Consider the following 26,497-nt stretch of genomic DNA (forward strand, 5'->3'; position numbering starts at 1 on the left):
TACAAACCTCACAGTGACAAGATAGGTTCATCTAAATGCATGCTGGAATAACTTGTTCTATCAATTGAACTATTTAAAATTCATCCCCGATACAGCTTCTTTGACTTGTATCTAATGTTGTTACAATGACACAGACTGCAAGTGCTACACCAGAGTGCATACCTAACTTGTATGCTTGAGAAATACATTTAGGCTGCCCTCAAGACAAGCTTTTCTGTCTCTCAATAGTATGTCCAAAATATCACTTGCTATAGCATTTCAGCATGTAAACATGTCATTATACTGTTCAGATATTGCCAGGAAAATATATGAGTATGAGGCAGGTGCACCCAGGACCACGCTGTGTTGCTGCCAAGTCCCAAAACAATTATTTTGAGCAAGCTGTAAACAAACACACAGAGTAGAGGAGCCAACTATAAATCAAACTTTTTATGATGAAGCTTAACAGAATGACCTCCTACTACCTATATCTAAGGATTAGCCTGCAAATAAGAAAGAAAAACATCTGAAGCTCTCTGGAACAGGTATGTTCAACATGCATAAAGAAACAAACAGGTAGTATCAATGACTGGTTCATACCTTTGTTCCATTTGATGCACTGAAGTGTGCATATAGTCGGAACGGAAACTTGTAATGCTCTTGGGAATGCTGTAATTCAATAACTACAAAGTCTTTGCTTTCCTTGGAGTTAACCTAAATGGAGAGATAAATAAAGCCCCCCGACCCCCAATTTATATATATATATATTGCTTAAGTACGTTTCATTCACATGATATTGCACCATTATCCTACCCCTTGTCCTACTTATTTTTTCACCCCATTTAGAACCACACACTAAGACTGGCTAAGAAAAGAAGCAGAACTATTCATTATTTGTATCATAGTAACAAGCAGAAGCTCCTCTCAGGGCTTCACTGTACTGATTGCTGTACATTTCCATCATTTTTGTGTTTTGAAAGATTTTAAATTTTAAACTTTTTTATTAAAATTAGATTTAACACATAACAGCCATGATAACATATATCTTGCCAGAAGCAAACATATTATTCTACTGTAATACTTTGGTGAGAACACTACAGTGATAATAGAAAAGTTTTATTTGGGTAGAATTAGGCTGCACTGAAAGACAGAAAGCATTAAAGTATTTTTCAATACTCCTCTTTGCATTGCAGTACATGGTAACATAGAAGAGTTACTGTCGATGTGTATAAAAACGTAAACCTTTTATTCATCTACTGATTCTCCTACATTCTCTCACAGTAACAGAAAGGCTTACTTTTTCAAGGACACTGTATTTTGCAACTTCAAAATCTTGAGGGGAAAAAAGAAGTATCTTGATCATTTTCACTGTATAATCTGGAATGGAATCAGAGTAATTAAAATCACATATGCCTAGTAAATACTGTACTGTAATAGCCTGCAACATCATACTAAAGTAAGAACTAATGTAAGAAAAAAAAAATCTATTTTTCAGCAGCAAAATAACAGCAAAGAAAGTTTTGAGAAATGAAATCCCACTCGGACAAGCTGCTGCACTAACAGGGCAGAATGTCTAATGTGAACCTGAAGATGAAGACCAGATTTCAATCTTCATTCTTTAGAAAAACTATGGAGGCAACACAATAAATGTATTTTCATTGCCTGGTTAGGTGTTAATTTTTTAATAGCTTAGTCAGCTACCTGTGCTGTCCGAGGCTAATTCCTCCCTTATTCCTGACTTTCACATTAGGATATATACACGTCCTCATATTCTTCAGCATCAGGACTTTTAGACCAAGTGTAGCTTCTAGTACGTTGCAACAGAGTAACTAAATACCTATGCTCTGACTGAACAGCAGTCTCTAAAAGTGAAAGCTGAATTTTGTTAATAGATTTAAGAATGTTGGAGCTGGTTTTGTTCCTTTAACTCAATAATTAGAAACAGTTATCACAATACTGCTTCCCTATCAACTAAGAGCAGTCTCAGTTATCTTGATTTTCAGCTCTCCCAAGAATTTTCATGGGAGAAAGATATGCTCAGCACTTCTAAAAACAATGAAAGGGACTGTATTGCAAAAACCCACATGAACAAAAAAAAGAAAAAAATTGAGAGGATAAACAGAGCTCCAAGCAGAAAATAATAAAGCTTGAGCCATACTAATGCCTGCTGAGTTGGTAGAAGCTTTGCATGTATTAGGGAGCTAGACTGTAGGTGTACACTGAGATGGAAAAATGTAAAATCAATTTCCACAGTCAGATCTGAAGGTTTAAAAAAAAAAAAGCCATTATAAATTCATTCACACAGAATATAGAAAATGAAGAAAGAATAATTTTATCTTCCACTGCATTATTAAGATAATGAGAGCTATCTCCAGAAGTCACTGAAACAGATTGGGAAGCATTTTTTTTTGTTTTGGTTTGTTTTTTTTTCAATTTATAGAAATATCAACATAGATGTATCAAAATATATTTTTTATTTTATTTTATTTTACCTAAGATTCCCCACTTTGGACTCAATTCTTCTCTCACTGTCTTCAATAACAGTAAGGTTGGAATCATTGTTTTCATTTTTCTTTGTGGCATTTTTATTTTCAGCAGATGACAGGTCTTCCACATCTGCAATCAAAACATTTATTTACTTCTAATTTCTCTAAATTAACTGATGAATAGTTAATAAAAATAATTTTACACATTGAAAGAAGTTAACAGCTTCTAAGGTCACATTTTATTCAGCCATGTAACTAGCAGGATACGGAGTCAAGTATTGAAGTGCAACTGCCCCAGCTGCCTCACTGCTAGAATTAGTACCTCCCCACGCTATGCCAGTGCTCCAGGCACTTTGCCACCCTGACTTCTGTGACAGGAAGGGGAAAAAGAATTAGGGCACGTAGCTGAGAGCTACACTGTGCCACTTGACCTTAAAGCCTGAGAACTATTCCTCCATGGCTCATGCTGGTTTTGCAGGTTTTTGTTTGTTGGTTTGGTTTGCGCTTTTTCTTTTTTTTTTTTTAAGTTGTATAGATACAGTGTATGAATTAAGTTTTACTTTTAGCTTAAAACTACTTAGGATTGCTACTGAATGGATCTACCCAGCTTCAGCCATGCATGCCCACGGCCTCTGCTGTGCAAAATCAGATTTGTCCAACAGACTCAATGACACAGCAAACATACAAATGCAGGGGTCCTGATTCTCATTCTTACATATAGTTCTGAAAATTGTACTGATTCATGACATGAGAACGTTCATAAAATAAAATGTATTATGTCACAAGCAATTACTTTTAAAAATATTGAAAGGAAAGACTAGCACCCAGTGAAATGCAAGAGATGCAAAAGTAAAAGGAAATAAAAACCATAGTTACTAGGAAGAAAAAAAAAAAGAGAATTAAAACACTAATAACTTTCAGGATGATAAATTTTTGCCTACTGTACACATTAAATAGAATTATCTTTCTCATCTCTTTTTTCACGTTCTTTGGCTTGTCTCACAGCATTAAAATGAACATTTATCTTTTTTCCTTCTACACAGAGTTATAGTTGTTTTCATCTGAACCATGTTACGTATTGGAATGCTTGAAGTTCTTCTGTGGTAATTATGTTGCATTAAATATTTCTAGCCCATGTTCACCTGGGCTATCTTATTTTCTAGCTATCTTATTTTCTCATAATTTTGACTTCAAAACATAATACTTTCTGATACAAAGGCATTGAAGACCCACTGCATTCTGTTGAAATTAACTAAAACTTCCAGGTTACTGTAATTTTTTTTCCAGTGGAGTCAAATAAAGACAGTCACTGGAGTAGCTTTTTTGTTATTTTTAATATTTTATCCACACTTCCAACTTAAAGTCTTATTTGAAGTTTCATTAAAAGAAAAAAAAAAAAATCAATGGAAACACTCCACAGAATGGAAATAATATTTATTTTCTGAAAAAAAATCTAATTTTTTAATCAATTTTATTGCCAGTTTCCATGGTTCCCAATTTCTTAAAAGCTGATTCTAAATATTCATCTTCTAAAACATTCTTTCCTGAAGTTACTGATAGATGAATAAACTATGTCAATTATACCTACCCTGTCTGGCTGGCCTTTCATCAGAAGTGTCATCTTGTAATTTATTAACCTTATATGCATCAATCTCTAAAAGCTTCCCCTTTTCAACTGATTTCCAAATGAAATCTGCACATAAAACAGGGAGCTGATACTTCTGAATATTTTTTAGATCATGACAGCTGAGGACATCAGCAGTATCCACAAGAACATATGTAGTCTGAAAGACAGGTTACAATTACAGTTGCTGTGCACACATAACTACAATATTAATCCAAATACTGTTTATTCGCAATTCATACTGGTACAGTCCTAGATTCCAAAGGAAACATTTAGAAACAGACAACCTTTTTGGACCATATTTTAATTGAAACATCTAATTTAGAAACATGGTACCTCTGCACTTCATCCATAGACAGCAGAGAGAGCAGGACTCTTTCATGTGACAGTTCAGCTCACCTAAAATATGGATATCTTCAGAGTGTGTCCACTTTTCTACAGTGACTACAAAGACATGGAGCTGACCAGGTGCCTAATGTTCTGTTGAGCTTTTAGCAGCACATAGGAGGTCCAGTAATGGGCCAAGTTCTGTTGTGGCCAACATGGTACAAACCCAAAGCTATTTGGTAAGAGTGGTAAAACAAACAAACAAACAAACAAACAAAAGCTAGGCAGAATGCTGAATAATCATAATATGCTTTGATAGCCTTATCAAGAATCATACATTGTTTTACTGGAATCATATATATGCTGAAAGTTAAAACTTTCTGCATAGTTAGGACGAAATAAAAACATTTAGAGAAGTCAAATCAAATAAAATGGTCATAAGTAAGAGGCAGCAGATTTTGCACTTCGAACAGTTAACATTAAGCATGCAAGAACTGATGGACACAGATAAATTAAAGGTTATTATATCAGAATGAAATTAGATCTACTTTACTTGGAAACAGGATGATAAATGCATTTTCTTTTATTTGTCACATATGACAAAAGTACAGCTTTAAAAAATAAGAGCTCCTCCCTGATACAGCAGCACTGAGTCCAGATCTGTTCTGAGGTTCTTCTTAATCTTGAATCATAACGTAACTTCTGAAGCTTGGGTAAGATTTACCCTGAACACATTGGTCACTTGTTAGCTGTTCTTAGCATCCTAGAGCTCACAAATTTTAGGTATTGAAATATGTCTCTTCCCACTGTATTTATAAAGATGATTCAAAAATACAGATTTGAATTAATACATATTTGTACTGCATTAACTCTTAGTTCATTTACTATGTTCAATAATTAAATTATTTTTAGTAGAGCTTTTTTTAAAGCTTATTGTTTTTATGAGGCAATTTCCTTGACTTTTTCCCCCAAATCACATCTGGAGATCAGCACTTTGATGAGATAAACGTGAGCCTTAATTATTGTCCACCCATTGCTTCTTTACAAGATCACAGCCACCACAAAGACATGTGTCAACACATCTTGGAAGATGTTGAATTTACAGCGCAAAGAAATCTATCACGTCTTTGGAATACTCTTGCTAGACCTTGGTATGTTATTCTTCAATTCTTCACTTGCTCTCCTAAACAGATACGCATTGTCAGAGTCACTAGAAAACTACTGGGCTCTGAACAAGATGATAATGTACCTGCATCATTCCTTTTCTTCACACATTCCTTCCTTTTTCCTTCAATGTCAACATCTTATGTTATGCACAATTTAAACTGCAGACTCTTGAGGACAGCGTATACAATTTTTGGTGTTTGTAAAATGGCAATCACCTATGGGAGCTATATATAATAGTAGGATTTAAAGTAATTCACCCAATGTTATATTAGGAAACGTTACACAAGAGTGAGAGGGAGAAATTAACTTATTTAATCATATTATTCTCAAAATTAAAAAACTGTATACAGAGAAAACAAAAAATTGAAATAATAATACAATGCATTACCTTCTCCCCAAGGTGGATTAGAAGTAAGCACTCTAATATGACAATATTATTGCTGTAATTACTAGCTATGGCAAGGAGGAAATAAATGTCAGGTATTATGCCTTCACTATTAAGTTAGATAATGTTAGATAACTCCCTGTCACTGGCATGTGAATACTTATATTGTTAAGGCATTAGCATGTTCCTCAGCACACTTCTACCTTCTGCCAACTCACATCCTCCCAGTTTCCAGGCATGGTTTGGGAGACAGATCATCACCATGACCATTCCCATCAGGCAGTCTGGATATGAACACTCAGTCCTGAGGACCAAGAGAGCTCACTAGTATAGGTGTGGGCCAAGCCATGCCAGCTGGCCCCAGGCCCTGCGAGCATTCCTAGGCATGTAATGTACCAGCATAGATGCAGCCCACTGATTTCATTGCTGTGCATGTCATGCAAACAGGCTCCTTGATTTATCCATGCTGCGTGTTCAATATATATTCAAAATAAAAAGCTGTATTTAAATAAAAAACTGCAATATCACAGACTTCTAACTCTACAACCATCTTTTCCTCACTCTGTAATCAAATACTTGCATTAACAATAACATAACCAAAACCCAATTCAGTGATGCACCTCCTTATTCAGAGTTTCCCCTCTCTGATGATGAGAGAAGAAAAACAGCATGGCAATTGTATCCAGGGAAAAAACCTCCCTGGTTCTTTTGTGGAGGGAGAATATTACTCTTGATTTTTTATGTGACATTTCAGTACTACAGAGCCAGATGCATTAAAAATGTAAACTGAATATTTCCGTTTAAATATTGAACAGAGACATAATCTCTACAGTTCTTATTTCTCTACATGTGGCAAGATTAACACTCTACAACACTTACACCACTTGATATTTTCCTACTGAGATCTCAGAAATAAATCTGGAACTTACCTTATGATTAAGCACAAAATTAACTACTCCACCATTTTCTTGTATGCATGCTTTCAGCCTGCTCTTCTCCTGAATGGCTATTTAACTTTAATAACGAACACACAGTTTGCAAAGATTACCATTGCCCTCCTGTTAAAAGAGAAAATAATTTTTTTTGTTTTTGGCTGAGCAAACTTTCATTCCCACCTAAGTAGTCTCTCACCAAATATATCCTTTGCAACTCTAACAAGTTCCAAAACAAATCCCATTTTATTAGCATGGTGATCAGATCCACTCAGAACATCTCTTAATCAGTTTTATTCTTTTTTTTTTAATTATGTGGAAAATTTAGTGTGACCTACATTTTCAGTGAAGCCATGGCTTGAACTAACTACTAAACTCTTGTCTTGATCTCTTGCTGCTAATACCCGTTGTTAGTAATGTGGAAATATCTTAATTTAAACTGGAACAACCTCTCTTTCAGTTCCCCTTTCACAGAGTGCCATTATAAAATAACCCTCTTTTTCAAGAATGTAAACTGCTTTTCATGCTTCCACTCACTGATCTATAATCTGTAAACATAAAAACCTCACCCCACAACATTTAAAAAGAACATTGGAAAACTGATTCAGATTAAATCCAACACAGCAAAAAAACCCCAACAACAACAAAACCCCCAAAACCAAGAGGCTCGTTTTAATCCAGATCTGTTTTCTGACTGAATTCACCCTCTGGCCTATGACAAAGATTTACAAAAAGGAGTAGTGTAGCAGTGGAAGTGATGGAGAGGTAGGGAAGAGATGGAAGTAAGGGGACTACTACTCTTCTCAGCAGTGTCAACCTAATTTGTCTGTAAAACAACTGGAATGAAAATCAGCTGCATGTAATTTGTGACAAACTATGCTAAGATAAGAGAGGCTGGTAAAGTTTTATTTAAACAGGAGTAGAATTTATGACAACAAAATATAACTGCAGCATCTGGCTTAAGTGATTAAAATGTATCATCAATGTATATTTATTTTCCTGGATGCCTATGAGTGTAAAGTTATTTTAAAAACTGATGAGAATAATTATAGTGTAAATGAGAACACTATACAGAGCACTGAGCTCTTTATATAGTATATGAGCTCCTCACCATGTCACTGGCTTTCTAGGGTTTCAGAGCCCTTCAGTGGTAAATGGGTGTTAAGTATGAGCCACAGGTCCTTATGACAGGGTGGGTTCAGACAGAAGCCAAAACCAATGCTCCCACTAAGCTTATTTGAAGCACAGCGCCCAGTTTAGTTTTCTCTGAAAGGCATTCAGAGGGTACACCTCAAAACCACTTTGAGAACTTAATCAACATAAGGCAGCTCTTGACAACCAAAAGATTTGGCTTAAAATTGCATCACTGCTCCAAGCCAAACTGCTAATGCACACACACTGCTAATGCTACAATAACTACCATGAAGAGAACATATGCTTGTAAAACAAAATATTCAGGTCATAAATTCTTTTTGCCAATGATTCTTTGAATCCCAGTACACCATGTCCATATCTCAACCAGAGGGTTAGTATCAGTGTTGCTGGTAAAGACTTTGTTTTTACTCTATTTGTATTTCTGGAAAAGCTACTTGATGATGTAAATTTTCCCACAGTGACTTAAGGCCAAATAATTTTATTTGTGGATAACTGTGGTAAATGGGTGTGACACTGACACTCTAGAATACTTGGCCTCTCTAAATTCCATCCTGGACTCACAGGATGAGGCAGAACAAATAAGAAATTGCTCGTTCAAAAGTAAAGATAATGTGAAAGGAAAGCAGTTCTTGTGTTAGCCAAAAATGTCTGATATTAAGTGCCCTCTCTCTTGGGGAGGCCATTCAGAGCAAAAATGACCTTTCTCCAACTTAATGAGAGCTCCCACATACACTGCAAATTCTGATTAAACTTCTATCCTCCTACTTCTATACATAAACACCACCTACATTAAAGACTGCAAAAAGGAAAGCAGATGCTGTTTGTACTACTTGCGTTCATTTACCAATTCACATTTTTCTGCACTATGTATATGTAAATTAGGAAACATTTATTAGAACAGTTTATACTAGTTTCTTAGGACTAAAACCAAAGAATTTAATTACCCAATAGGTTCTTCTGCCTTAAAAATTAGCATTGGTCAAATTGCACCAAAGCCTTTACAAGGTCAACAAAAACCTTTACATCAACCCTGCAGTAAGATTCCACTGTAGCATGGAGCGAGAATAAACCAAGAGACAGTAACAATGCAGAGGAAATGTTTAAATGGCACTGACAACAGCACTTCACAATCCAATGTAAGCTTATTGTTTGATTAATTTATCAAGGACCCAAGGCTACAGCAGATGATTAGGATAAAACTTCAGATTAAAAAAAAAAACACCAAACCCAAAACACATTAGCCTGAGGTAATTTTAGGGTGAGATTTAGAGTGTTACCCATAGCACATTTAAGGAATGTATTTATTTTCTTACTCTATGTGAAAAGAGCTAAAATCCCCAAAGACAAAAAGAAATGTTGTAAATATCTTGGCTGTTCAATGTTTCCTTTAGTTTCCCTTTCGCAGATAATTTAGCCTAGCTTGCCAGTATTGTTGGCCTCAAGTAAGGAAGCTTAGATAGTAGAATTGCTAACGAGCATTCTTTATTTGAAGGAAACCTACATATGGTCTTTCCCCCCCTAATAATAATCATTAGAGTAAGAATGCTTTGCTTGTGTTAAATCCTTGGTTAGCTGAGATAGTTGCAATGTAGATAGATAAAAAGGAATTCTTCAGGCCCTGTGTCCCTGGAAAGGGCTGATAAGGAGAAGCTGCACAAGAACCACTTGGTTTTGGATATGCAAGGAGGGTATGAGCAAGACAAAAATGGACTGAGCATGCATAAAGACAAAGTTCAGTCAGCAGTCAGAGTGATGAAGACTACTGACTTCCTCCAACGACCACCAGAGGATCCCTAACGACCACCTAAGGACTTAAGTATGCATGCGTCAGAGACATTTACATACATTAATGAGTTCCAAGAAATCTCATGTTTATATAAATGAATCTTATGAATATGTATGATTTTGCAACATACAACCTCTGTGATCTTGCTTGTTTGTCGGAGCACTTATGGTGGAGTGATCCCCAGTGCTGCAATAAAGGATGCCTGCTTAATAGTAACTCCGTTGCTATTGAGTTTTATTTCGGGAGCACTCTGAAACTCTGATTCACCTGTTGGGAGATTTGGATTTTAAAGGGTAGTCTCCACGAATTTTGTTTCATATGGCCTATTTAATTTTTAAGGTATGCAAGTAAAGTTGTTCTTCAGTGCAGTAAAAAAGGAATCAGATGGCCAGCTACCATGGAATAATTTAAATTATTAGCTAAAAAAATAAGTAGTTAGTCAAGGAGAGAGAGCAACATAATTAATTTGAATTTGGGGTTTCATGAAAACCTGGAAAATCAACACTATCAGACACAATTTTATACATGTCTGTATAATTTTATCTCAGAAAGGTAATCTACAGGAAGGGCCCAAATCATCTATTGCACTACACACCTGACAGAACTGGCATCTCTGTAATGGCAATGCGTGCATTTAGGTCAGGCAGATAGCAGATCAAAGGGCACATGAGGTCATTATATACACCTATATTTTGTGGCTCTTGTTTTTGGGGTTTTTTTTATGGCATTAGCAGTGCTTTTGGCATAAAAGTACTTTCTGCTTACACAGAAAAACAACTCTCCATATTTTAACTAAGAGATTTTCACATGATTCTATGTTATCTGAGGTGATAAAAATCTTTTACAATGCAGCCTTGTAACTTGGCTCTGTGGGAAACTGTACCTTTAAGAAGCTCTACTTTGTGGTATAAAGTCTTATTTTAAGCTGCTTTTATCAACTTTATTTTGAATCTTGTCACAAACAAGATAGATTAATTTGAGGCATATATATGGGGAAACATGCCACTGCCAAAGGCTTCCTTTAATAACCATAGTATAGATCTGAGCACTGACTCCCTCTTCACTAGAGCTCTGTGTGCACTAGTTTTCTCAATATATTCTCTAAAGCAGATTCTGGATACTGCTAAAGTGTCACCAGAAGTTGTCTCCTCAGGAAATAATGAACTCTATTTGCACAGCCAAAACAAAAGGTTTATTAGAAGGCAATGAAATACATACAACCAATTGCAAGCATCAGCCCTGCCTACACATCCGTATGTCATCCGGAAAACACCAGAAGCAACTGAAATTTGTAGCTACATGTGTTGCAAAACTCCATAGAAGTATTTTATATTACATTTGCTTATGAAAATCAAGCTGCTAAGAACTGAGAAAAAAAATATTACGAGAACTGATCTGTAAATAAACCATAGGTCAGACAGTAAGCAGAAAGGAATGCATAAACTTGAGGGATTCATTTCCTCTAAGTTTGTCTGCAAAGACACCCCCCCTTCTCTGTTCCCAGCACAAGAGGTATTAAATGTGCACCACTCCTCTCTTTAGATTTTGAGGAAGCCAAATCATTTACACTCACCTGCTCAGGCAGCTGCCCTTCCTGAAGGATCTTCCTGCTTCCTCAACAGCGTGAGGTACAACAGGAGAGCATGGGTGAGAGGAAGGGCTAGGACACACTCATACCTCCCTGTAAAATGCCCGAAGGGACAGCAACCCAGTGAAATAAATAAACCAAGCAAAGTGCAGTCTACTGCACAATAAGGGGCAGTAACCCTTGCTGCATTTAGAAGGAGGAGGAAATTGTCACTGTTAAAGCACAAGTGAACTTTGGAATACCTGACAGAGAGCAGTAAATGGGGGTTAAACCTGTTCAAAGTCTGTCCCCACCAGCTTTTCTCTCCCTGGAGTGAAGAAGATTTTATTCTCTTTGATTGTTGATGAATGCTATCACTGAATAGTAGCCTCTCTTCTATTTCCCTAAAGAACCAAACTTCTCAAGGAATTTTATCAGTGTTTGGCTTTACTCTTTTTGAATGGCAACATTTCCAAAATTCAAAATCAGAATAGAAAACTATTGTATTTAATCTGTGTGTTGAGAATTAATTAACTGCTGATAAACACTTTTATAACTGGAATACTATGTTGTTGCAACACCAGATAAGGAAGTTATGCAAAGTGGAACTGCTAATTATCACTGGTTTAATTCTTACAATTTTAATTTATGTTGGTGGATCCATAAGGTCCCAATAGCCTCAAAAGGATTTCACACAAGCACACGAGCTTGTACTTCATGATCGAACCACAAATGCAACACCATTGTTGGCCTGCGACGTACTGCAAGTTTTTGGAACGTGATGCTCTGCCACTTACTGGAATTTAGACGAAAACACTAATTTTTCTCAGTAAGATAGAGCATGGCTAAAGCACAAAATGTCAGAAAGCCAGGGGATGCTTTTTGCCCATTTATCTTTCCGTTCCTCCCTTACTACAGCTATTTAAAGATTAAAAGGGTATTTTAATCTTATTATTTTATTGCGGCTACATAAGTAGCCGCAATAAAAGCACACTAAAAGTCCAAAGCCTCACCCCTGCAGAAAACGCCACACCCCGAAAGGCTTGCGGACAGCTCACTAGACAGGACTCTCCTCACACCCCGTGGCGGGACAGGCCTCCTGCCTCTTCAGGAGCCGCGCTGCCCGAAGAGAAACCCTGCCTCCCAGAAGGGCCACCAGCGGCGACGCGGGGGGGACCCGGGAGCCGCCTCCACCTGCGGGCCGTCCTCAGGAGCGAGGGGCAGGCCCAGCTGTCTGACAGGATCCCTGCCGTCTCTTTCCTCCCCTTGCAGCCCCGGCCAGGAACCGGGGCAGAAGCGACTGCGGGCGCACTACTTCACTGTTGATGCCCATCAACGGCCTTTTCGCCGCTGAGTCTCTTGGGAGCTGTAGTTCGAGCGCGGAAGGACCGCCTCGCTGCTGGCCGGGGAAGGCGGCACCTTGGGACTACAACTCCCAGCATGCTCGGCGTCGGGGCGGTGCCCAGCCTGTGGCGCCGGGAGGCTGTGCGATGGCGGCAGGTTTGTAATAGAAGGAAAGGAGTGGCGGCCAGAGCGGAATGTTGCTGCAGAAGCGCTTGAGGAGCGGTGCTGGTGCTGCCGCCCCGGTACCTGTGAGGGGCCGCGGGTCGGAGCTGTCGCGGTGCGGGTGCCTTGGTGCCGGCGGAGCGGCGGGACCCGGCGGCGCGCTTGAGGCGTCCTCTGTAAGGGCGTCGCGGTGCTGCGGGCTGAGGCGGTGTCCGCGTCCGTGGGGAAGGGAGGCGCCGGGCCTGGCCCCTCGGCTCGGTTGAGGAGCGTGGCTGTGCTCGTCTCCCCACCGGCGACCTTTGGGGGGATCCCTTCGTCCCTCCTCGCCTCCCCGGGACGGGTCAGCTTCAGCCCTGCCAGCTCTTTCCGTTGGCACGAAGGTGCTGCTGCCCTGAGACTTTACGGGAAGCTTTAAACTGGCAGGCTGCCACGAAAGGGTCTCCAAAACGTGACAGGAAAAACAGCGTGTGAACCCTGTAGGCTTGAATTTGCCTACGCAGGAATCTGTACCTCTGGGAACTTCCAGTGGCGTCTCAAAACAGAAGCCAGCTGAAAAACATTTTTCTAAGGGAATTTCGCTGTTTCTCCCAGTCACAGTTTCAAAGTGGTTGAAAGCATAAGCCCTTTTGCAGCGGTAAAATTAAGCGAGAGCTGGAATGAACTGTTCTCTTGGGAACAAGGAAGCTTTAAGAACTTATTTCCTGGTTATCAGGACTGTTGAGCCTGGGGTTGTCTGGCCTTTGTCCCCTGGCCCCTTCTTTCTCTGTATTCCCTGTGACACACCATATGCACAGGCAGAGAGTTAATTGCGCCGGGACTAGTTTGAGGTAGCAGGGCTGAGTGGTCAGGCTCTTGCTTGCCACATGGTCATCGGCAGCAGTTCTGTCTCTTTTTCTTCCTAAGTGAGGAAATCACTTTGGGTCTCCTGCCTATCTGATTTCACTCATGTTCTATGACACTTGTAGGAATTTGGTTATCACTGAAACTTTTGCAGTCTTCAAACTTTTTTTTGGATGGATTTAAAGAAAGAAGCTGGTTGGGAGGAAGAAGCTAACAGGCAGCATGGTTGTAGAGTTTCCATGAGAAACTAAGGAAGACACGAAAATGATAAGTGCTGCATTGAAATATATCCAGTAAAATGTTTGTATTTAGGTGGATGTATTTGAAACTTTGCGTATGAAGGTCCTGTGAGGGAAGTCTCTCTTTCAACTCCTCAAATCACCTCTCTTCTTTTGTTGCAGGCACTTAAAAAAAATTCTGAATCCCTTTCTGTACTACTGAAGAGAATATTATACATGGCTTTATAATTGAGATGATATTAACTGTACTCAAATAAATAATAAGATTAAAAGTTGGATTATGTTGACTTCCTGCACAGAAAGTGTTTGTTCCTAGTTGTCCAAATTGTTTCTATTGCACAGGGAAAAGCAGATTGTGACTTATTTTTATAAATATACTAGGCTGGTTATAAGAGTACGTTTCTTTTACTGGGAGCCTGTTATTGTGGATTTCTTATTTTGTTTTATCTGCTTCATTTCTAGGTGCTGAAAGTAGGTAACCATCCATACCAAATACCTGGAACTTTGAAAGTTTTACTGTCCTAACACTATATAACGTAATATTGTTATGTTAATGGTATATCAGCAAATAAATTGGAATACAATTTACAACATGCCAACTGTTAAGGATCCGAGTAGCGAACAAAACTTCATTGCACATTGGATGTCCGATAGTTCCCGTGCTGGAGTCTTATTAGATCCTAGTTTTACCGGTTTGAAAATCAACAGAGAAAGTTTATTATCTGGACCTGAAAACATCACAGCTTTCCCTGCTGAAGTGTTGCATCTTTCAGACAGCTGTTCTGTAAGTGATGACTCCTTGTGTGAAGAAGAGTCTGGCAGCACTTGTACACTTCAGCAATGTACCACTGAAACTTCTTTGCCAGCAGCAGCATATAACGCAGAAACCTCTAAAACGGACTTTGTCCATGGTGAAGTGGATGGTCAGAATAAATCCGATCACAGCGATCCACTCTTACAAAAGCTCGAACAGGTAAAAGTTCTAGAATTCCTTGTCGTACATCAATTAAGATTTATTTTGTTTCCAGGTATGATTTGTCATACCTGGAAGTAAGCAAACTCTTTGCAACACATAGAACACAGCAAGCTTAAAGAGCAAGGCCTAAGTCACAGTTACGCATGCATAAAAATTGGTGTCCTCCTCATTATGTGCAGTTATTGAGAGTCTAACTTCTGTTGTTTCCAGCTGGCACAGGTTCCACTATAAAATGAAATTGCATTCAGTAGCAGTGTACTTGTTCTCAAAATCTTTTTACCTGGAAAAGTGCACACAGTTTTACAGTGTTCCGTTGTTTCTTCACTTGAAGCTGTGGAAAAGGGCTGCTGGTCATTACAGTGGTAGTACTTCACCACAGATATTCACAACATGGTGAAGTTGTATGTTCTTGTATCTATAGCAACATCTGTTAGTTCTCAAAGTAGCTATGTACGCCCATATACCTGGTTCTGTTTAGATGAAGAGAGATGTTAGTGTTGAATGTGATGAAGTGTCCATGACGTTGGGATAAAAAGGCCTGGAATTATAAAGCTGTGATGTTATTAATTGGTTTTTGCCAATGCAAACATGTCAGTTAATCCACTGTAACTTGCTATATATTCGCTCGTAGCTCTTCCCAATTACTAGATATAAATTGTGTTAGCTGAAACTGTTCATAGGCATGTCAGTAGATCTTGCTGTTAAGGATTAAGAACTCACTTACCTCCTTGTCCACTCTGCTAGCAGCTACCTCAGCACAAATCCCTGTCTGTTCGCTCAAGTGGGGTGTCTGGGGATGCGTGTGTGTGAGTTTCTAGAGTAGAATTCCACAACTTATGTGATGCTATAAAAGTTTTCTCCTCTATTTTACATGATAGGAAACTACTTATTCAGTTTTTCAGCATTGTCAGCAGTATCAGAGAGTGGCTAAATGAGAGATATTAGCTGGTTTAATGGTATCTTAAGAGGAATTGTTAAATCTCCTGTCTTAGAAAGTTATTGACAATCTAATATATTATAAAAAAATAAATCTGATGCTTGCAATGACAAATGTAGTTTGGATGTATGAGATTTTTTTCAGTTTGGTTTTCTGAGGATATTATTATCAGAACAGGTAGAACTATGATTTCTTTAATAAATTAAGTGAAGGCGTTTGATATGAGACTTAGGTGATGTTTGGATTTTGATTATTAGCTCACAGCTTCTACTTGCATAGTGCCTTACTTCTGTTTTCACTGGAATTTTAAGGCACTACAAGGACAATTCAAGGGAAACTTTTATTACCTGTTGGATGACAGGTGTGGTCCAATTGTTGATCTATGGAAGGGTTTCATCAGGCCTCCTGCTTTCCTTTGGAGGAGCTGGAACTAGCACATATGTGTGTGTTGGAGATACAGAGATGGGCATGGAGGCCCACCACCCATTGCTGTGGTTTGGTAGGGTACAGAATGCCCTGCCTTCATATGGCCCTTGAGGCCGGTCTTGAGGCAGGGCCAGGGACTCCTGCTGCACAAGAAAATGAAGACTGGATTACTGAATTTAATCAGTATTTTAATTCTTTTTTTTCAGGCAGCTTCATGAGTCTTAACGTTCTCTGATGCTCTTTTGCCCCTCTCTTGGTCCTTTGTATCGGTACTGTTCACTGTAACTGAGATCTTGGAGAGAGGAAAAAAAAACCAACCCCACACTTTTTCTAAAGCTTTAATTATTATGAATTATTTCACATTTTAATAAAAACACGGCACAGTAGAAGTTAATGTTAAAAGAGCAGAATTTGAATGTTTTTCCCATGCAGTAGAAATGAGTGTTCTGATTCCTACTGTTTGCAGATTTGTCAATTAAAGACTAGTGGAACTGTTAATTGGGCAAACTGGAAACAGCATGTGCATTCATAGATAGAAAAAACCAAACCTTTTGTTTAGCATAGCATTTCATATTCTTAATTTCATTCATGTTATACTTACCTAATGGAACATCTTTAAAACAAGAAATACCCATTGTCTTGATGACACTAATCTTGTGGTACATTCTGAGTACACCTAGCCTCTAATACTTTTTTTTTTGTTTGAAAAGCTGAAAGAATTGCAACAACAGAAACAGGAACAGCTAAAGAAACAACAGATGGAGCAACTTCAAAGGCTAATGGAAGAGCAGCAGAAGCTACTTAGCATGGTATCTGGCCAGACAGCAGTTCTTGGTAAGTTGAGAAAGAAAGCATATGATCTACTTTGAGTAAACTGAAGAATTTAATCTCATTTTCCAGTTAAAATCTGAAAGTGTATTCAGTAGTGTTCATCTTAAGGCTACTTGATTAGTCAAAGATAAATGCTGCATCGCTTCAGTGCCTGAAAGTTGAGTGCTACTGTAGAAGGAATACTATCCTGTTTTTATAAAAGGCCAACTGTAATTGTAACTTGATCAATATGCGCTGTGATGGGAGCTCTTGTTTCAAATAACATATTTTAAATATAAAAGACAGTGTAAAACAAACAGTTGCTTTCCTTTCTGATTAGCTGTTTCTCCCAATACTTTTGATTGCTTTAAGCTATCACTGTATCCAAATGAAGTGGACCCTCTCTGTTTCTGCTGACACAGCACAAATTTGTTCAGGTGATGAACTGAACGAGACTAGGGAGCTGATCTGTATTGAAAAACAAACATTTTGTAACCTGTATCAGTTTTCCAGTCTTGTTTGCTGTGTGCAAAGGGAGGGGACAGTGCTGGGCTGGAAAAAGCTTTTAGAGTTGAGCAGGGTTATCTTCTCCTGTTGGCAGTATCAGTCCAACCTGACTTAAATGATTATCTTTCTTTCACTCTGCCTACCTGAGAAAATGAATTGAGAGCTTAGCTTTAGGAGAACAAAATCCAGATCACCTAATCGCTTATTCTTGATCAGTAACATAAGGATGGAGGCTGGGTGATCAATCTTGCTCGTCAGTGCCATTTCTTTTTTCTTGTGGAACAGTGGTGTTGTAATACAAATACAATGACACAGCCATTTTTTTTTTCTTTTAATTTCAAGGCTGTACTCTAATGGCTGAAAGTCAAAAGCTAAGACCTGGGCATTCATCAGGCTTAACAACTTTATGCCAATTGCCATCACCTGGGTATCAGAATACCTTTGAAGACAGAGCTTATGCTCCGATTGTTTCTCCACATACACAAGACAGTGATTTTTTACAAAAGTTAAACAACAAAGAATGCACCTCATCTTTGAAGAACAGTCTTTCAGGAGTGTCTGCCTGTGAGAAACAAGGTCTGTGTGCGCCTCTGAAAATGCAGAATTGTTTGAAAAATGAGGAAGACAAATATATTACTAGTCATTTATAGAAAGATAACTTGGGGTGTGTGTGGGGAGGGTTTCCCCTTGTAGTTATTGAGCGTAATTTTCTACTACTTATTGTGAAGATTTTATACCAGTGTTGGTTTACTTGATTTGTTGGTTGGTTTACCGACAGCTTACAGACCTCAGAGTGTTCCTGTTGATGTCCATGTGAGTTTTGTTAAAAGCAGCACGAGGAAAAAAAAAAATCAAGTTCTTCTGTCTGTATGAAATGCTTGTCTGTTTTAGGAAAAAAATATAATCTTTACTGCTAAAGCTTATATATGATAAAGACTGGGAAAATAGCAAACAATGACAGATATTGGATAGCTGAATTGTTTGGGCTGAACTGTACCCACATTTTCACGTGGCAAATGGAAAATAACAATCTATCCAGGGATACAGAATGTCTTCAGACATTCCTCTATTGTGAGGATTAGTAACTGAACTGGAATTAGGAGTCAAGATGGGTTGACAAAGAGATCCCATCATACGACTAAAAATTATTTGTACATCAGAAGCAATGCACTGGAGTTCTTTAGCTTTCCTCCTCCTCAGTTTTACCATTGGCACCAGCATGGCTACTATGCTGCTATGACTGGAATAGTGGTTTTGGTTTTAATCTAGCAATTTAATAAGGTTGCTGAAAACCTGTAGAGGTTTTGTCGAAAAGGTATGAGATTGCATTTCATCATACTTCACACCAGTTTTAAAGCTCTTAATCAGAGGCCTGGGTCTAAGAGGATGTGAAGGGATAAATTGATCTTAACTTATACATATATACATGGGAAACAGAAGCTTGATAAGAGAGCTTTTCAGTACAGCAGAAATCCAAATTTGTTTAGTTACTTTATTTTTAAGCCATAAATTAACAATAGCAAAGAAGATGAACAATCAGAATGGGTTATTTAAGGTCTGTGGAAATTTTTTAATACATAATTGGATGTTCCTTTAAAAAGAAAGCTCAAATTCAAATAATAATTAATGTGGGGAAATCTTCGGACTATTTTATGTAGGAATTCAGGTTACACCTCCATGAAGCTCCCTTCTGGTTTTAATCTGACCCAAATGTTGCTTAAAGTATGAGCCGAAAACTGATTTGTTGTTGGGGAGGAAAAAAAATTTCTATTAATTTCATAGGAAAAAACATGTGGTGTCCAGAACAAAAGATGGAAATATTAAGAGTGGAGAGTGAAGATCATCACATTGATCCTTTATGTGCAGAAAGTGCAGATCTCTCTGAAAATTCCAGCAGAGGAAAACAATTGTGGACTAATACAGAGGAAAGGTAATTCAGACCATTATTATGCAGTTTTTATCAAATAGATAACACGAGTTTGGTTGAATTCTGAGTCCTGATTGAAAGAGTCTGATACTCTCAATTTGTATAGCTTTCTCAACCAAGAATTCCATTTTGTTAGGTACTGTGGAGACATGTAGTAAGACAGGCTCTGGCTTGAAATTGTTTATGCTGTGAAAGGTGTGATGATGTGTATTGGCTGAAGAGTTGTGTGCAACCTGGGGTAATTATAGTTTAGAAGCATGTTTTAGTATAGGCTTAGTATATAAGCAGTTATAATTACTGTTCCCAATTTGATTTATTACAGCTTCCTAACCACTGTTACACGGTGAAATTAGTAATGTGAAGGAGGAGTGTAAGGCTGTAACTTTTTAGTTTGTTACCAGGAGTTATGCTTGTTTAAACATCTGTATATGGCTAAGAAGTAATAATAGTGCTTGTGGCAGAAGCCTTCTCATGTATGGTAAAAGCTTTGTTTATGAGTTGATAGAATAAAAGTAGCGGTTGGCACTGTTTGAAAGCTCTGCCTTGTCTGCCAGGTCATCACAAAGACAAGAAATACTTGTTCCAGGCTGTGGTGGGTTGAGCCCAGCCAGCAACTAAGCACCCACCCAGTCGCTTGCTCACTCTGTTCCCCAGAACAGAATGGGAGAGGGTATCAGAGGAGCAAACTCGAGAAAACTTGTGGGTTGAGATAAAAGCAGTTTAATAAGTAAGGAAAAGAGGGGGGAAAAAACCTCAAGTGATACAAAGGCTGTCAGTCTCCACCTCCCACAAGCAGACCGATGCCTACTTGGTCTCTGAGCAACAGCTACTTTTGGAGGACCAAGCCCCCGTTTTTTACTGCTGAACATGAAGTTATATGGCATGGAACATCCCTTTGGTCAATTCGGGTCAGTTGTACTGGCTGCTTACCCTCTCAGTCTCTTACCCACCCCCAGCTTACTTACTGGGGGGCAGGGGGAGCAGCAGGAAAAAACAAAGAAAGCTTTGATGCTCTGCAGGCACTGTTCAGTAATAGCTAAAACACTGATGTGTTATCAACACTGTTGTAGTCACAAGTCCGAAACACAGCACCATATGGACTGCTATGAAGAAAGCTTGCTCCATCCCAGCCAGACCCAGTACAAGGCTATGAAGCAGGAGGAGTATCAAAGGGGGAGATAAGGAACACAATCTCAGTAGTATTACTGAGTGGGAAGGTGATACTGTAGAAATTGGCAGTATGACTAAAATATGAATGAAGGTTTGGTGGTCTGGACAGAAGAAAGGGTCACTGAGAAAAGCAATGAAAGAAGAAACAGCAAAAGCTGCATACAGTATCTTTTAGATATGTATATTAACTATAGCAGGGATTTAATAAACCATTTCTGAAAAGATAAAAAGCTAGTGTTACAATGCATTTCTCAGATTAAGTTTGACACTTAATGACCAAAGTACCTCATAATTTGTCATCTTTTATGTAATTACACTTTAGGTCTTTGAATAGCAGTGATGTTAAACACAGTTACAGAAATGTAAGACTTCATTTTTTTTTTTTTTTAATTACACTAGACCTATTAAAGCTGCGATTCAGGAGAAGAAACAGACATTTGAAGAATTCCTGGAAGAACAGATACAACTAGAAGAGCAGCGTCTGGGGCAAAACCAGAAGTTACAGGTTATCTATGGTTTTTTAACTTTATTGTTTTTTATGTATTGTGCCAAGATGTGATAGGTGCTTTAAAAATGTACAAGGAAGATTCTAGCATCCAAAGCTAACACTGAATGCAATATTCACATTTTTAAAAATAAAACAATAAGCCCCAAATATTTCACTTGTTTAAGATGTCTTTAGAAATCCAGTAGAAATGTACTGTATAAATTCCTACTCCTGTGTGGGGTTTATTTGAAGAAATCTTCAAATTGTGTAAGGGGATTTTTAACATTTTGTGTTTTACTTTTCCTTACCCCTTTTCAGGAGACAAATGGATCAGCCATTCAAAAACCAGTGATCAAACGACCCTTCCTGAAAAGAGGAGAAGGCTTAACAAGATTCACTAATGCCAAATCTAAAATTACAAAACTTGGAGGAAGCACCCCAAAACGTCAACAAAGGGCTTCAGATGACAGAAATGTTATTAAAGTGAACCGATCACAAATACAGAAGAAAACTATGCCTCCTGGCAAAGAATTGGTTTCTGAGAACCCTTTTGCACCGTGTAAAAAATATAACCACCCTGATAAAGCAAAATATTGCCCTATTCAGAAGAACCTGGTACTCAGGAATCACAATGGAAAAAGTATCTACCCATTAGAAACAAGAATACAACCAGGAAAAAATCATGATGGACAGATGAGAGATTGTTTCCCATCAGAAATTAACAACAAAATAGAAAATAAAGAGAACATAGTAGAATTTGCTAAGTCTAACACTGGCAAAATTGGAAACAAATCACCTAGTGCAGAAAAGCCTCAGTTGTCTCATGAGCTGGCCAGTGCCTTTTCTAATTCTAAATGTCCTATAGGTCACCCTGTAAAAGATCCAGAACTGTCTTTTGAAGTTTCATTTCAGAATAAGCTGGAAAACTGGGAAAAAGAAAAAGAAAAAGAGAATCTAGAATTAGATGAATTTTTGTTTCTAGAACAAGCTGCAGATGAAATATCTTTCTCAAGTAATTCCTCATTTGTGCAAAGGATCTTAGATCAAGATCAGCAAACTTTAAAAGGCCGTAGAATGTCTTCTACCCCTATCAAGGCAAAAGAGCAGCAAGTAAAGGCGCTGGCTGTTGAACTTATAAATAAGAAAAATAAAAAGGCAGACTGTATGACACAGGGAAATATAAATGATAGAGCAGTTATGCATACAGTCTCAAACTCGGGAACAGCTTTTAGAATGAAGGACCCATTGAATAAAACAGACAGTGTAATATTTTCAGCTTCTTCCATGACAGCAGCTCCTGTTTTAAAAAGTAATCAATGGATTGTAAATGAAGATAAGGATGAGGGCAATGGTGGTACTACTACAGATTCTGAGAGTGAATTTGAGACCACATTAAAGCATGAAAATGAAGATGCTAAGATATCCTTTATGAGCCATAGAGAAAGTGATCCAGAATTTTTTGATTATGGAGGTTCTGTTACAGACATGAGCAAAGAAAGCAAAAATGGAGATGCTGACCTTGGCTTGTCAGACAAAGATTGCAGTGCGCTGTCAAAGCAAAACATTAGAAAAGCTTCAGACCATCAGAGAAGCATGTCTTGTATAAGTAGGAGTAAGTTTGAGTTTGATGATGAAAGAACATGGAGTGATCTTGATGAAAATTATGTTAACAGTGATTTACCTGAAAAATATACTAAAATACCTTTGCAGACAGACTTTTCCACTAAGAATGATACAACTGTCCCAGATAAAGCAATAAAGAGAAAAGTTGCCACAAAGAGGGGAGATGAAATGTCCAAAGAGTCTGCAGTGGACAGTGATTCAAATGGACCTCCTGTATCAAACCTGATGATGAAACTGTTTCCTTCACTGAAACCAAAACAGAAGGCAGGCTGTCATTCAGAGCGCGAAATCAAATCAAATGTGGAACAGGAACCAGGAGGTGAGAGAACAGCAACTGGTAGGAACTGTTGAAGAAGACGTATATTACAAGTCTTTCCTTCTAATGCTTAAGCTGTAACCTGGCATTACACCAAAGTACAGACTTCTGCTGCAGGGGATGGTCCTGTTCTCACCTTTCATCTCCTCTCCTGGTTGCATGTCTGATGTCCGATCTAACAGTTATGCAGCTTGCAGTATGAGTACAATTATCAGTGAAAACTTCTTCTTTTTTTTTTTTAAATTTTTTTTTTCCTGGAGGCTAGTTTTCTGTCAGACCAGCTCATTGAACTAACATGAACTGGAGCTGCTTGATCACTGTTTCCAAATCAAGGAAAGCATCAAAGGCATGCTGAAAATGAAGTAGTACCTCCCTTTCCAGTGACAGTGTGCATTTACACCACAGTAGGGTAATGCTATGCACTGTTAGGTTAGCTTGTTCCTCTACAAATATAAGGAGGTGGCAGCCCTGTCCGTATTTTCCAACAGTAGTATAGTATCTAGAGAAGTCACATAGAATATGGGAAATGTGGATTCATTTTTCTGCTTTGCTCAAGCTGATTTCAACTGCATGGTTATAGTCTGGGGAAGGACTGCCTCTAAAAGCTCCTGCTGAAGCTGTTGCATTTATGTGAGATCATTAAAAGTGCAGTTGTTCAGTGAAAGCATGATGGCATAGTCTAGCGTTTAAATCTCTTCTCTGTAAGGTGGTGAGATCTTGGTTTCAAACGCTGCTCCAGTGAATGTTTAGGATTCTGTTTAGGTTTTTTTGAGAAGTTCATATGAAAGCTTCTACTTCTGCTTATTCTTTTGTGGAGGATTGATTTTGTAGGGCTGTCTAAAGATGCCTGCTAGATGTTGTTTGCAGGAAGAGGGGTAGGGTTTTTTTACTGAATCTCAGAGCATTTAAGGGTGAATGAGGCTACTACCTACACTGCAACATCAGTATTTAGGCTCTTCTTTTGCATACTCAGAAGCAGACTGTTAAAACCCTGAGAGTGTTAAGTAGTGACTGAACAGGAAACTGGGATGGTAAAAAAGCCCACAAATCCTATTATTGGCCTCTGCAATAGATTTCACATTGGTGATGGGTGTGAGCAGCCTTTGTTGTGAATAAAACTTGGAAAAACTTACAACCATAAACTTTTCTGTTTGATGCTTGGCCCTTATACCTTCATTTAATTTCTCTAGCTTGACGTGAAGCCCTTCACATTCCAATTCCTAATATATATTTAGTTCTACAAAGTTAATAGATATACTCAGTATTTGGGGTACTTGAGTAAATAGTGCAGACTGCTTTAAAATGTTACTTCTGTGTTATTTGAATAGTAGAATTTTTTTTGCAATGCTACTACTACTATCTCTAAAATAGTACACTTGGTTTTTTGTTTTTGTATTTTTTTAACTGGTGTGTGATAATTGTTTACTTCAGTCTTATGGATGCTGCTTAGGTAACTTGCATCTGGTTGTTCTTTGACAGGAAGCACTGTTCCATCCCAGGTACTGAGAGAGAGACTCGCTGAACTGGAAATGGAAATAGAGAGATTCAGAGCTGAAAACACAACTCTAACTAAACTCCGTGAAGAAAGGGAGCATGCCTTGGCAAATATCAGGTAATTTTTAATTGAAACATTTTGGTGCATTCACTTACATAGTATGTTCCACACCATCATAATGTCCAGTTACCAACAGCACAGATAAATAATTGGTGTGTTTCAGTTACAGTGGAGACATAGGTCAAGAAACTGGTTGTTGCTCCATGTATATATTAAACTGTAATTACTACTCACACACAAATTATAATATTAAGAACCCCTGCTAGTTTAATGTGATAGCCTTAAAAGCTATACTTGGGAGAATTTGTATGCTTTTGCTCTGAGTGATAACACAGTCCTAAACTGGTCTTGCAAAACTGATCTTCATGCTAACATGATTGATGCTCTTCCTTTGGATTGAATGTTTGTATGTACAAACTGAGAATATTTTCATTTGAACTGGGGGACTTAAAAGCAACATATAGAGCAGAATAATTATCTCTGTTGACTTAAATGTGGCACACCTATTCCTACCAAAGTCACTTTTGTTATTTTTGGAAACAGCATCATGTTATTGGCTCATGTTTAATTTGTGACCTCCTGTTAATTTGTGACCTCCCTGCACCAGGGAAAGAATCTGTTAGCAGATTCTTTTCCCTGGTGCTTTTGGGGGAATGTTGTTCTACTGCTTTGAAGAATGTTGGAAGATTTTAGCCAAAGCTTTGTTAAATTCAGGGTAACTTTTGTGACTAGAAGATATAAAAGTAGAATTTGTTGGACTTCAAACACTAGCTGTGTGACAATTCTTACTGCTTAAGTAATACCATTTGTAGGTAAGTCTTCCTGGGGGTAAGAGATGCTGGATTGGAATCAGTGACCACAAAATTCAGAGTCTTCATTTTCTTCCTTAAAATCCAGATTTGAAGTAGTTTTGGGCTAAAACAACATCTTTGTTTCATAATTATAGGAAAGAAATTGCAGACTTTCAACAGCAGAAAGCCCAAGAACTGGCTGAAATAGAAGAATATAAAAAAAAGGAAATTAAAAAACTGCAAAAGGAGCGTAAAGTTTTTGAAAAATATACCACAGAAGCTAGAGCAATTCCAGATAAAAAAGAACGTGATGAAATTCAGGTATAAAAATATATTATTCTTCTAGTCCACACAGGAACACTTAAATTCATTTAAAGGCAGTTGAGAACTAAATTCTAACTTAATTGAAAGGTTGCAAGTAATTTCAAGATGGGAACTGTTAGTAGACATGGCCTAATTGAGGAAGGATCTACAGTCTTCACAATGTTTTTTGATGGTTTTAAGGCAAAAACCCTGATGAGCAACTCTTTTTGTCACATTTCCATACTAAAAACTGCTCGTGACTATGGTAGAATGATCTTCAACTTTGATACAAAATTACTGTAGTTACCTAAAGACCTACAAGTGAGTAATAACAAAATGTATCAGAGATGTAAGAAACAAGATCTCTTTGTTCCTTCATTGTCAGGATGTATGGTACATGAGATGTACAGACAAGTTGTATTGAACGTCACATATGGATTTCCCTCCTCCTTCCCTACAAATTTTCCTTACGTAACTTCCACAGATTGAAGTAACCTTTGCTAAACTGGCTAGGCAGATTCACATGTGTTTTATGTGATTGTGTCCTCCCTGTTTTCCTGTGCCAAGATTTTTGAAGGGCCCTCTTAAGGGCAGCCTTAAAGATTTCATGTTTCTGTCTCAAGTGTATTTGTACTGGCCAATCTATGAAGTGTGAAGGATGCCAAGAGGGCAATAA

The 26,497-nt window shown here is 38.1% G+C and overlaps 2 protein-coding genes across 5 annotated transcripts in view; one reads left to right on the forward strand and one right to left on the reverse strand.

Moving 5' to 3' along the window:
• PARP4 (poly(ADP-ribose) polymerase family member 4) overlaps positions 1-12,262 on the reverse strand; it is a 51,962-nt gene extending 39,700 nt beyond the window's left edge. The window contains 8 exon segments of the mRNA XM_072857812.1: positions 580-693; positions 1,277-1,318; positions 1,320-1,356; positions 2,472-2,595; positions 4,054-4,249; positions 6,898-6,977; positions 6,980-7,026; positions 11,415-12,262. Coding sequence (XP_072713913.1) covers positions 580-693; positions 1,277-1,318; positions 1,320-1,356; positions 2,472-2,595; positions 4,054-4,249; positions 6,898-6,977; positions 6,980-7,019 — 633 coding nt within the window. The 5' untranslated portion in view covers positions 7,020-7,026; positions 11,415-12,262.
• A 219-nt stretch (positions 12,263-12,481) lies between these two features.
• The window catches only part of CPAP (centrosome assembly and centriole elongation protein), a 28,325-nt gene continuing 14,309 nt past the window's right edge, over positions 12,482-26,497 (forward strand). For 3 of the 4 annotated variants that reach the window (XM_072850557.1, XM_072850559.1, XM_072850558.1), the window contains exons 1-9: positions 12,482-12,908; positions 14,456-14,966; positions 17,043-17,166; positions 17,992-18,225; positions 19,432-19,579; positions 21,146-21,251; positions 21,552-23,175; positions 24,652-24,784; positions 25,674-25,839. In XM_072850557.1, coding sequence (XP_072706658.1) covers positions 14,541-14,966; positions 17,043-17,166; positions 17,992-18,225; positions 19,432-19,579; positions 21,146-21,251; positions 21,552-23,175; positions 24,652-24,784; positions 25,674-25,839 — 2,961 coding nt within the window. In that variant the 5' untranslated portion in view covers positions 12,482-12,908; positions 14,456-14,540. Of the gene's footprint in view, positions 12,909-12,944; positions 13,091-14,455; positions 14,967-17,042; positions 17,167-17,991; positions 18,226-19,431; positions 19,580-21,145; positions 21,252-21,551; positions 23,176-24,651; positions 24,785-25,673; positions 25,840-26,497 lie in introns of those variants that run through there. The other variant, XM_072850556.1, reaches the window with a different exon arrangement.

The sequence above is a fragment of the Ciconia boyciana genome, chromosome 1 (genome assembly GCF_034638445.1).
Source record: "Ciconia boyciana chromosome 1, ASM3463844v1, whole genome shotgun sequence".
Taxonomy (NCBI): Eukaryota; Metazoa; Chordata; class Aves; order Ciconiiformes; family Ciconiidae; genus Ciconia; species Ciconia boyciana.